This window comes from Melanostigma gelatinosum (genome assembly GCF_949748355.1).
Source record: "Melanostigma gelatinosum genome assembly, chromosome: 2".
Classification (NCBI taxonomy): domain Eukaryota; kingdom Metazoa; phylum Chordata; class Actinopteri; order Perciformes; family Zoarcidae; genus Melanostigma; species Melanostigma gelatinosum.
Window position 1 is genome coordinate 16,719,021 of NC_136635.1, and position 12,254 is coordinate 16,731,274.

The 12,254-nt window shown below is 38.6% G+C and overlaps 2 protein-coding genes across 2 annotated transcripts in view; both read left to right on the plus strand.

The window, feature by feature from the left end:
* Nucleotides 1-463: 463 nt before the first annotated feature.
* On the plus strand, nt 464-9,596 carry spi1b (Spi-1 proto-oncogene b). The gene is made up of 5 exons (XM_079294496.1): nt 464-819; nt 1,268-1,361; nt 2,522-2,718; nt 5,703-5,853; nt 8,634-9,596. Exons 1-5 carry the CDS (start codon nt 778-780, stop codon nt 8,942-8,944), a joined length of 795 nt encoding a protein of 264 aa, XP_079150622.1. The 5' UTR covers nt 464-777; the 3' UTR covers nt 8,945-9,596.
* A 1,476-nt stretch (nt 9,597-11,072) lies between these two features.
* The window catches only part of mybpc3 (myosin binding protein C3), a 29,381-nt gene continuing 28,199 nt past the window's right edge, over nt 11,073-12,254 (plus strand). Inside the window, exon 1 of the mRNA XM_079289367.1 lies at nt 11,073-11,133. Within this exon, the coding sequence (XP_079145493.1) occupies nt 11,109-11,133 (25 nt within the window). The 5' untranslated portion in view covers nt 11,073-11,108. The remainder of the gene's footprint in view (nt 11,134-12,254) is intronic.

Consider the following 12,254-nt stretch of genomic DNA (forward strand, 5'->3'; position numbering starts at 1 on the left):
GTAATAGTTGTTCACAAATATAAGGACATTTTTGTGTTCATTAATGTACAGTATATGTCAAAATATATGATAACTTCCTCCAATGAAGACATATTTATATTACATCAGCAAAAATATCAATAAGCACTTAAAGATGGCCTTATATCTGCTTAGAACTATATTATAGTGTGCAATAAACCATTTATTAAAAGCTTATATGCTGCTTATATATGACCTGAAGGGCAACAACCACTATTTTTCACAGTATGACTCTACTGCTGTTGAGACCAAAGCATGACATAATTTGAATTAAAACAAACGAAGTCAAGCAAACTTAAAACGTTAAGAGACTCACTGTCAGGAGAAACTGTGACAGTGAGGACACTTGATGATGATTGGCTGCTAAGGGAGGGGACAGTATGTAGACCCTGATAAATGTGAGGTTTCATGGTCTCCCTTGACAAATCATCAATGGCCAGGAACCTTCAACAGACACACACTATTGCTCCCACCCACACACATTTTGCAGAAGTCAAAAGTTCCTTTTTCAATTTAGAGTCAAACAGCGGGCCTTGTTTATTTCACTTTATTTGACTCCAGCTGAAGGCCTCCGAGAGTAGCTCAGGTTATAACTGTATGCTATACAATAAGAGAGAGGGAGAGACATCGTTTGGTTTTCGTTGAGTGAGAGGAAATTTTGAAACATTGTGCAATGGTGCCGCAAAGGTTTTGAAAGGTTGTGAGAGCTTTTTATCCTGCAAAGCATCTGAGACTCGGTCCGTTGGAGAAGAGGTCTCCATGTTGCATCCATACAGAATGGAGAGCTACCTCATCCCGACTGTAAGTATCATTTATTTATTTTATATCATTATCTAAACTCTGAGGAAACTCTAAAGCATAGAGGAGTTCCTTGAGTAGTTTGTTTTTTGTTGAATGCAGCATCAAACAGAAACACATTTGTTAGTTAAGAGGATGGACAACAAGTGTTATTTCAAATTAAATGACTTAATGTGAGTCTACTTCAATTTGAATACAGCACACAAGCTGTAAGTCTTTCATACTACGGGCGACATGAAAATGAAACTCAAAACTTCTTGAGAGTTTCAGAACAGTCGTGGCAAGAAAAAAGTCATAATGATAACACAGCTATTACTAATGCTTTATCTGACTTACCAATTACACATGGTGTGTTTTATTATTTAATGTGAGTTATTTGCATCAACATCCAGTTCAAGATTTTACTTTCATGAATTCTTGTGACTGAAAATGTTTTTATTTGCTCTCTCAGCACTCAGAAGAAATGTACGATGCTGAGATCTACAGACATCAAATTGCAGAATATTATAATAATTCATATGTCCTAGATGCAGATATCCAGGCAGGTGAGTTTTACTCCAGCATGTGTTTTGTCTCATACGAACACAGTTTCAATTGAAACTGTCACTTGTTATATTAAATTACTGTGAGTGATGTTTAAATTAAAAACATTTAAAAATGCAAATAGATAAATAGATGATGATGGTGGTGGGGGGGGGGGGGGGGGGGGAGATCAAATGACATGAATCTTGTTTCAATTTTCAATTTAAAGAAAATACTCAAAATGGTAATTTTACTCTGCTAATCTTCAAATTAATCACCATAACTTTATGTGGTAACACTGTCTTTTTCTGGTGCATTATACGTAAAACGCCTGCAGTGTGCAGCTGGAGCGCACCACATCAGGGTGTATGGAACACAGGAAACAGATGCCATTTCTTTCGGCCGCTACAATTTACAGACATAGAACAAACTTTCGCCCCATGGGGTTTTGTGGATACAAGACAGGGGCTTTACTTTCTCTTGTAATCAACAGTTTTGCATATTGCACCAAAACAATATAAATCGGGGTGGGAAAATCTATTCCTGACCTTATAGCAAAAAACGCCCCCAATGAGAATGTGCCAGTTGTCATTGTGATACAAATATCTCATATTTATATCCAAAATACTTAGAAAATACAAATAAGAACACCATAAAGAGTAATCTGACAGTGTTACAGTGGATGTGTGATATGGCTTTATTATATGGCTTGATTCATTACTTTTAAGAGTACACAGTAGTATCGTTGAAGTTGCAATAGTTTGCATGCTAAATACTGGTTCACTTAATGTTTGGCTCTCCTCTATGTTCATAGTTACACTTGAACTTGAAAGCTTTAACTGTCTTGTTTTATTATTAAATCCATTCTGAGAAAAAGACAAAACGTGAAAAAAAGTGCAAATCTCAAGTTAACGGCTGTGGCAACAAACAGGAAAGGGCTTCATGCTGAATTCTCTATTATTCTCCTCATTTCATTTGCTTCATGCAAACTCAAGCACAGTGAGTAAGTAGCTCGTCATCAAGTCTAGTTGCTTTTAGTGGTTTTAGTTATCTAATGACAAAGATTGATTTCCATAGACATACAGTCTGGCTTCTTTCATGAGTCATCTCAAACTCAAACGGAGTTATACAGTCAACAAAATGCAGTGGTCATGATGCTGTTTCTCTCCCTCTCTCTCTTCAGAGCACTGGGAGTACCACACTCACCCTCACATACACCCTGTAGAGTTTGAGAACCTCCAAGGGGCTAACTTCACAGAGCTTCAGAGTGTGCAGACTCTGCACGCACCCGGTCTGTTACGACACGACGTCATACGGTACGACGCAGAAAACCTGCTGGATCCAAATCTTGGGGCACATCCTCACGTGTTACAGCAACCAGTAAGTCCATCTGTCGTCCAACAAAAGCATACATTAAAGGAATGAAAGGTACATCAGCACACATGGGCGCATGTTGCATACAATAGATATCAATTTAAATCTTATTAAAATGACGAAAACTAAAAATGGCTGTTTTGTTGTGTTCATGTGACAAAGACTTTCCGCAACGCTAATGCCGCTAAAATATAATTCCAAGGATCAGACAACTGTTGATTGTTCGGAAATGTCACACAGAGGCTTTATGGCCTTCATACACACCTCTAAATATCCAACTGTCCTTCTAGCTCACTGCAGCCATCTTCAAACTCTACATGATTCACAGTTTGGTTTCAAATTAGAGAGCACATTCAGGGAGCTGGAGGCCTTTTCGGGTCCTGTGACAAAAATCAGGAAGTGAATCTTTGAGTTACAAAAAAACCCTTACATTTTGGAGTTTTTTTTTTTTTTTTAATTTCAGTATAAAAAGAATAATTTCTTCTAATAGAGTGTGCACGCTTAGTTAAGCTCACTCAGTGTCACAACTACACACTCCACCCCTCCAGTTGTGAACCAGTGAACCAGAACAGAGATAGCAGCATTAAGTTGCAGTATCGCTTACCAAGTCAACATTTTTAAATTGTAAACCTCTTCACTTCCACGTTCCATTTGTTGGGTCCATCATTACAAACTCTTGTTGTGCAGAATAAAATATTTATATGGCACAATTCAAACACTTAAGGCAATTCTAAGGTGCTTTGTATGTATCTAAAATAAAAGAAAAGCAATATAGACTTTAAAAGAGTGAATCTAAAAGAAAATGTAAAGTTAGGTACGTACCAAATTCACAGGCTTATTTTATTTGTTAAATACAAATATTGTCAAAATCACATGCTTACATGCCAAATACATCTGGCTGAACGCATCTACACTTTTTCCATCTGAGGTCACTGTGAGGCCAAAGGTGGCAGAGATTTAAATATTTCCCACTGTGTGATGTAGCTCAGTAACGCGCTGGAACAAGCAGACATGTAAAGTAGTGACAAATCCAACACAAAGTATATTCCATATGACAAAAACCAGCAGATTTTCAGATACACTTGAATCTTTAGAAATGCTGCATCTTTGTGTTCACACACCTATTGTTCTTTCCAGGAATATATGATGATTATAACAACTTATTATTCATTTTGAAATAATATTTTCAACCAAAACTGCATTTCATTTCATGTAATTTTATTGTATTCCGTGCATCTAGCACGGCTTTATTATATGGCTTGATTCATTACATTTAAGAGTATACAGTAGTATAGTTGTAGTAGTTGCAATAGTTTGCATGCTAAATACTGGTTCACTTAATGTTTGGCTCTCCTCTATGTTCATAGTTACACTTGAACTTGTTTGATTGTTGAATCCATTCTGAGAAAAAGACAAGACATGAAAACGAGTGCAAATTTCAAGCTTAACGGCTGTGGCAACAAACAGGAAAGGGCTTCATGCTGAGTTATTATTCTCCGCATTTCATTTGGTTTATGCAAACTCAAGCACAGTGAGTAAGTAGCTCGTCATCAAGTCTAGTTGCTTTGATCTTAATGGTTTTAGATATCTAATGACAAAGATTGATTTCCACAGACATACAATCTATGGAAATGTCATTTTATTTTTCTTCCGTGCATCTAGCACTGCTCACAGGTAAACCTGAATTTGATTGGATGGGTAGGATTGTAATAATGATAAAAACATAATGTAAAAGGTGTAGGATAGTGAAAACACTGGAAGACTTTATATTCCAGTGTTCAGTGATTCTTAAGCATGAGGCACAGATATATAACATACACACAAGGACCTATCTACTAAAACACAAGACATGTTTATTTCAGCTACACAATTTGTGTTTTTGCTGTTTGTATCCATTACAAAGAAGCCACAAAGCATGTGTGCTTTTAGGTCACATGATGATGGTTCGCTAAAGCGGCATCCACAGATTGCAGCTCATGCAGAGAGATGTCACCTCTTTCACTCACAGTGAGAAGATGTTACTGCAAACCTACATGTCAGAATATGTCTGATGTTAGGTGCATTATAATATATCTCTAGCAATGTAATCTCTATGAATCGCCAAACTGTAGTTTGAAATAATAATAATATGCCATAAATCACATCCCAACACACTTAAAGTGTCAGACATGGTTGTTTGAAAGGGGTTTGGGGAGAATCTAAATAAAATGTATTTCTTTGAAAATGTCGGGGATGAGGTGTCGATATTACTGGTGGATTTAGTATTCAGTTAATTTACTGAAGTAAAAGTATCAAAACCACACAAAAAACATTTTATTGTCAGTGAAATTTCTGCATTCAAAAGAAGACATTCTCCCTCCCAACTCATCAATTACCATCACTTAGTCTGTGGCCCTACACTTCAAACTATGACGCTCTAGGTACCCCTCTAACGTTAGTTTGGGATGTGGCCATGTCAGTTTCCAGTCGTTATGTGCATAGTGTCTTTTCAAAAAAACTTCACAGGAGGTTTAGGTAACAAAACCATCTATTTAGGTTTAGGAAAGGTGTGTGTTGACGTTAGTTTGACTGACTAAGCATCGGTATTTGACGAGTTGGGAGTGAGATTGGGTTGGCTGATGCCGCACCGAACCGCCTGTCCATCTGCCGCTGTTTTTTACCCTCACTCATGAACAAGATCCCGAGATACTTGAACTCCCTCGCTTGAGGCAGTGACTCACTCCCAACCCCGAGGGCACAATCCATCGTTTTCCAGTAGAAAAACATGACCTCAGACTTTGACTCTCATTCTGACCGTGTCACACTTGTTGTTGTTTTTGCGTAATTGTGTAACCAAAGAAATACGGATGACATTATGTAACATTCTCATACAGTTTGAAAAACTGTCTTTCTTCTAAAACCTGAAGGCAACATGAAGGCTTATAATCAATAAGTTAGCCATTACAGATGTGTTGATTTCAGTCCAATTAACTTTGACTCCTGGGTTTTAGGTGGCGTTCTTCCCTCGGGCATTGTATCCACCACATGTGTCCCAGCGCAGCTCTGACGATGAGGAGCACGGAGCACGAAGTCCCCCACTGGAGGTGTCTGATGAGGAGTGTCTGAGAGATCGAGTCTCTTATGTCACACCAGGAGAGCTGGGTAAGGATACAGATGTACAGGCCATTTCATGTGTGCAGTTGGGGAATGCTCCAGCTCTCGACTGAGCAGTTAACACCGATACTCTAAAACGAAACCAGCTGTGCTGGCCATGTGAGGGTTCTCAATCATCCAGGTCATGATATATCTAGAGGTGCTAAGTCACTTGATTTGCTTTAGATAAGGGGTGTCAAACATACGGCCCGAGGGCCAGAACGGGCACGCCAAAGGGTCCAATCCACCTCTCTGAATGACTTTGCAAAGTGTGAAAATTGCGGATATAATATTATAGATCCCGCGGGCTCAGTAAGGCTACGTGCCACAACACTGTCAAGCGTAGACTACTGTTCATGTAGGAGCCACCGGTGGAAAATGTCAAAAAGGAGAAAAGTGAGTTTGGCCCAGTTGCTATTTCTTTCAGGACAACTGAGAGCAGAGAAGATAAACGAATTGCCGTCAGGTTTGAGGAAACACTAGTCTGTTTTCAGTGGTAACCACGAGATCAGTGAAACATTTTAGGCTGTTCATCATCTGTTTTATAAATGGATTGTTTTTGAACTGTGAATAATTGCAGAATGTGCTTGTACTTCTTTGCACTAAAAGAGAGGGTAAACAATGAAGGTGTTGTTATTTATAGATGTATATGCAATGGTGTGGCCCATGAACTGAAATGACTTTGAGACTCCTGCTTCAGATTCTTCAGTCTCAAGAATCTAAATCAGTGTGGCAGCAGGCCAGTGTTGGGTTCCTCGCATTGAGATGGTGGAGGTCTGACATTGAGTCATGTCAGCTTTGTATTCTGCTGACAATTTAAGATGCACTTTTAGGATGAGCTACTAGTTGCACAACTGCTTTGACACTGCTGGTTATGCATCTTTAACGGAAGTGGGCTCACAAAAAGACAGACTGGTTGTTTGTCTGTTATAAACTTCAATGTTCTTGGTGTCCAAGGCTGGATTTTTATAATGTATTGTGGAAATAATCCAGCAGGTATACTAAAAGAATGTCTGGCTATCCCCAATAATTCCCATTTTGGCTTTCTGATGAGGCACCTCCTTGTCAAAGATTGTATTGAGTGATGTTTTGGTCTAAGCCCTTCTGCAGAAATGTGAAGTCATCAGCACATTAACATAAAGCATGAATGGCTCATAGGTTGCTGGTCTGGGGAATGAGGCTGTGTCTGTACTAGCTCGTGTTTGTATACAACAAGAGCAGTAAAACACCGGTTTATATTTAGCATGTTTTACTTGTGTAGTCGACCTGAGAGTAATCAACTGTGCATGTCCGTGAGCACAGCTGTTGGTGTTCAGTATTTCTGGTTAACATGAACACGAACATGAGGCAGGAGGAGTTCAGTGAGCATCCAGTGTGCAGTCCAGTTGCTTTAACACTGAATACTGTGGAGAAAATTAGCTTTCTTTTCATTTTTGGAGGCACTTGATGACTGCTCATTACAAATATTGTGGGGGAACAGATTCCATTTGTCACAAATTGTGTCAAATTACATGTTTGCCCTCCACTTCCTCTTTTGGCCAGTGTCGGACCAGCTGAGCGCTAGTCGTGTCTGGCAGTACCTGCACTGCCTATAGCTGAATGCTTTTGGGAAAATGAGGTTTGTTTTTATCCAAGTAGCTTTGTGAGCACTTCGGCGACAGTGATAGTACGCCATCAGCTTTAGTGGTACCTTGCCCACATCAAGGCAGCCCTTTGTATTTTTGTTCATGCAATGCTATTTTTAACCTAATCATGGCCTCACAGAGTCCCTCACAGAGTCCCTGTTTCAAACAAGGACATGGTCTAATGATTTCTGTGATGGCCAGCAAAGCCACATTCTTCACGCTCAGCTTCATCTTCTCTGATGGAACTTTTTCTTAAACTCCACTCCACTCCTTGTCAGAACAAACTGCTTTTCCCTGTATGGTCTAATAATTACCATGTATTGAAACTTACTAATGGCAACCGTAAGGTGTCCTAAAGAGTACCCACCTTGACTGCACACCACAAATGTATTGAACAAGTAGCGTGGGAGGTTTCCAGACTCAGAGAACTGTGGTTACTGTCAATGACAGTTTGACTGTAAAGTAACTTTTCTGACAACTAGAATCAGACTTTGTCTTTAGCCTGTTTACAAAGTGGTTACAGGATTGTATTTGAGGCCAGTTTGATGGTAATTTATTAAATGCAAGAATTTTGTAAGCACCAGTATTAAAAAGATCATGATTCTGTTATGGGAAACATACAGTGTCCTTCATTTTTCTCTTAGGTATCTCTTTGAAGTTCAGCACTCAAACATTGACTTTGATAATTGATTGTACTGGTACAGACATTTGTTAAACGATGTGAAAAATGTACACATCACCAAATGTCTTATCTTATTATATTTCAAAAAACAGTTAATATGTCATCAACGCGGGCACCATGACAATGTGGAAAACACTAAAACAGTGACTCGAGGAGGATTACATCTGCCAGTAGTTCTTTAAATTGTTTGTAGTCATTGTTGTCTTGCAAAGTTACTTTGTATTAAAGATTAAGAAACAGGACCTAGAAAAACATATGTTGTGTCTCTGCTCTTATGTTATTGCTAATTTGCCTGATGTCTGAATTATCTTATACAATTCATATGACAGATGTGGCTGACAGGTTGAAACTCAGAAAAAACAATTGACTCACCCCCTCTATGGTGTCACTGTGCCACAAGATTGTTTTTACATTTTATTTTCTATCTTACTTCTTCTAGTAAATATCAGTGAGTAACGGTGTAACACTGATGTTTCCAACAGGCAATAAAAAGAAGATCCGATTGTACCAGTTCCTGTTGGACCTTTTGAGGAACGGCGATATGAAAGACAGTATCTGGTGGGTGGACAGAGACAAAGGGACATTCCAGTTTTCCTCCAAACACAAGGAGGCTCTCGCACACCGCTGGGGAATCCAGAAGGGAAACCGCAAAAAAATGACCTATCAGAAGATGGCTCGTGCCTTACGCAACTATGGCAAAACTGGAGAGGTGAAAAAAATAAAGAAGAAGCTGACGTACCAGTTCAGTGATGAGGTGCTGGGGAAGAGTCATCTGGAGAGAAAATACATGTAGGCAGGAGGGATCCTGAAATGTCAAGATGTACACATGAAAAGTGTTAGATGCTTAGATGCTTAATCAAACTTGCTGTTTGGGAAATTGCATTTTGTGAAAAGCACCATTACTGCTGTACAGTGGGACCAATAGATTGGTAGCGTACAGTCATAAAGGCAAAACGTGGAAAGAGAGAAGAGGGCGTTGCAGTTTCACTTTATGGATCCTAGACCCTGGGTCACTTTGATGCCCAGTATGCGTTTTTAAATGTGGGTGCACACACATATCAGTGCATTTTCTTTTTGGAAACTTCTGTTTATAGATTTTCAATGTTAAGGGACAAATATTTAGTTTGACAACTAGTGAGAGTTGAAATATCCCGTAGGCCCTGAGCCTTCTTTCTAATGTCTTTGACTCTTTGTGTGTTGAACAGGCTTAAGTTCTCTTGTGGGTAATACTCTGTGTACTACTCCATGTATATAGAATTGCAAATTCATATTTAAAACAAGAAGACACAAATAAGTAATAAGTGGGATCGAATAACCTTAAAATTAATCTATCCTATTAGGACAATTATAAGATCATTACTATGGTATACTTACATGACAAAAGTTGTGTACATGAAACTCTGTATGTTCTAATGAGGAATTGCTTGTAAAAAAATAAATTCATCACAAACATATGTGTGTGGTGTTTTTAAGAGATAACATTTCACAGCAGAGGTAAAACACAAAGAAGAAGAAGATGAGCTGTCACATTTCACTACAGCTGTAGAGATCACTGGTGACTATGTGGTTCATACATTGCATCCAAGTATGCAAAGCAGCTGTGCATCCAGTTGTTTTCCCCTGCATTGAGTGGTGTAGTTTTTCTTGAGTGCCATGCAATGATATCTTGTCACTGTTTTTGTTTAGTTATCGTAGTTTTATTCATCATTTTTCGAAACAAAATAGTTTTTAGGAAACTGTCGGAACACTGCAGCGATGCTTATGCAATGCTCATCGATGTCACTACCTCACACCTCGCTTCGAACAGAAAAATAGGAACTTAACAATATTTATTCACCACATTTCAAAACCACTTTTGCAGATTAAATGTAGTTAAATAAATAAGAATAAAACTGTTTTAAAGACATCAAAGAAAATTAAATAATATGTAACACGATACAAAAACTGTAATACAAGGGAGTAATTTGCTAAAATGTAATGTGCAGTGTGTAAATGTAAAAATATTACAACACCTGGTGTCCCAAGGGCCAACAGCTCCCCTCAATGGTCAAGTTGTAATTAATGCCCAGAAGTAATACGTGAGAAGATGAAAGAGATATAATATAATAGAAAACAATGAAATGCAATGCTATATAACTTAACCAGTGCTGGATAATCTTATTACGGCAGGGTCAGATGAGTTCTGAGTGTGTTAGGAAACTAAGTGAGAAAAGAAAAACACATTAACAGAAGTAAGGGTCACAACAAGGACTCCGTGATGAACCAACTTAAGCAACAGATGTGGCTCTCTGAATACAGCACTGATCATTTCTGTGGTCAATTTAAACCACATCTCACAATTTGACGACTGGTCCAGTTGCCATTTTAAATTGAGGCTGCAACACTAAAAGGCTTGTGAGAGGTTCTCTTGTACCCCTTGTCTCATTTATGGTAATATTAGTGGTTATGGTAGATGCATATACTGTAGGTATACAGTAGTAGTATAGTATGGTCATAAAACAAACCTACAGATCTCATACTCTCAACCATCCTCTCATATTCGTTGTTAGATTTACAGGGTGAGTTAATGCAGCACAGATGTTTCTAAATTTAACCACCGACATGCGTCCCTTCCCCTCCCTCTCAAGCCCTATCATTCAGCCGAGGTGTTGGAGGAAAGGATGGTTGAAATATAGCCCGAGGTCAGACGTGAGCGGGGGATGGGCTGGGGGCCGGGTTGCTGCTGGGATGGGATGGGGAGTACGGGGCGGGGGAGTATTTGTTCCTTTGGACATTGCGTTGGGCCTTGGAGAAAAAAACATGGCAAGAGAGGTGGGATGGTTCACGAAAAGGAAAATGGGGGGGGGGGGGGGGGCTTTTTTTGCAGCAGCACCACTATTAAAGGCACAGGATCGAGATAGACGGCAGATTGTTTCGGAACAGCGAGTCACGCTGTGGAGGAGAGAAGATCATTCAGGATGCCAGAGCCAGTCAAAAAAGCAGGTAAACGTGCTCATTCAGTTACTTTTGAAAGTTTTGTCACACTGTTTCCTGAACAAAGGAACATGGAAAAAACGTACATTACGTTGTTTAATATTAGCTTAATCCTGTTGTCAGACCAAATGTGTAAGAAAGTCTACAATAGATATGACCTGTTATAGAAAACGGTGAATTTATCAACATGTTGCAACTGAATGTCTATGTATGTTTTACTTCCTCTGTGCAATATTCTCCTGAAACACAAACTTCTTCTAAGAAACCAACGATGTGATATTACAATATGTGTGAGAAAATATACTGCTGTGTTGGGCCACGCCCCTCTTAAGCAACTGTAAACCACAAACAAACTCAAGATCACTTGAGAACTGCACCGTTAGACTGTTCGCGGAATAATAACATTATTACTTAAAAAAAAAAAAAAAAGTTTATATTCTGCTGTTTAATTGCATTACCACAGTGTTCTTTAAGTCACAATTTGTGCCATTTTGTCACAATTAAAATCAAATGTTTGCCATTTACAAGTATATATTCTATTTGTGTAAAAGTAGTATGTCATTTGAATTTACAGGTTTATCAAAAGACAATACAATTTGTAAAATAGAGAAATTTAATTTGTTTAATACATTTTTACAACAAGACAGAATAAATGTACCTTTAAAACTGTGAAACTCTTCTCTATTCAAACGAGGCATTGTGCTATGAAGACTTCTATAACTATGACGTGTATTGAGACAAAAATGAAATAGGGTGATTGGTAAAATGTCATGTAGATACGAGTGAATGTGATAACAATACTGTAGATCAGGTCAAGTAACTGTCTACACTTCCAACACATAATACCACGGCTTAATAAAGTAGCTTAGTACAAATGCTAATGTGGCCAGTGGCTAAAATCACAACATACTACGTGTAATTATCCATGCTTAGTTCAAAGGGTTTGCTAGTGGCATGATAGTTACTCTGAGCCCTTTTTACACGTGTCAGGAACTCAGTTACACATCGTGTGATTCAGGTGGAAACATTGTGTGACGTGAATTCGACACTGTCACATTTCTGTCACATCACAGCAATCATAAAATGCATCACTGATCCAAATATATTCCAAAACATTCCAAGTTGACAAA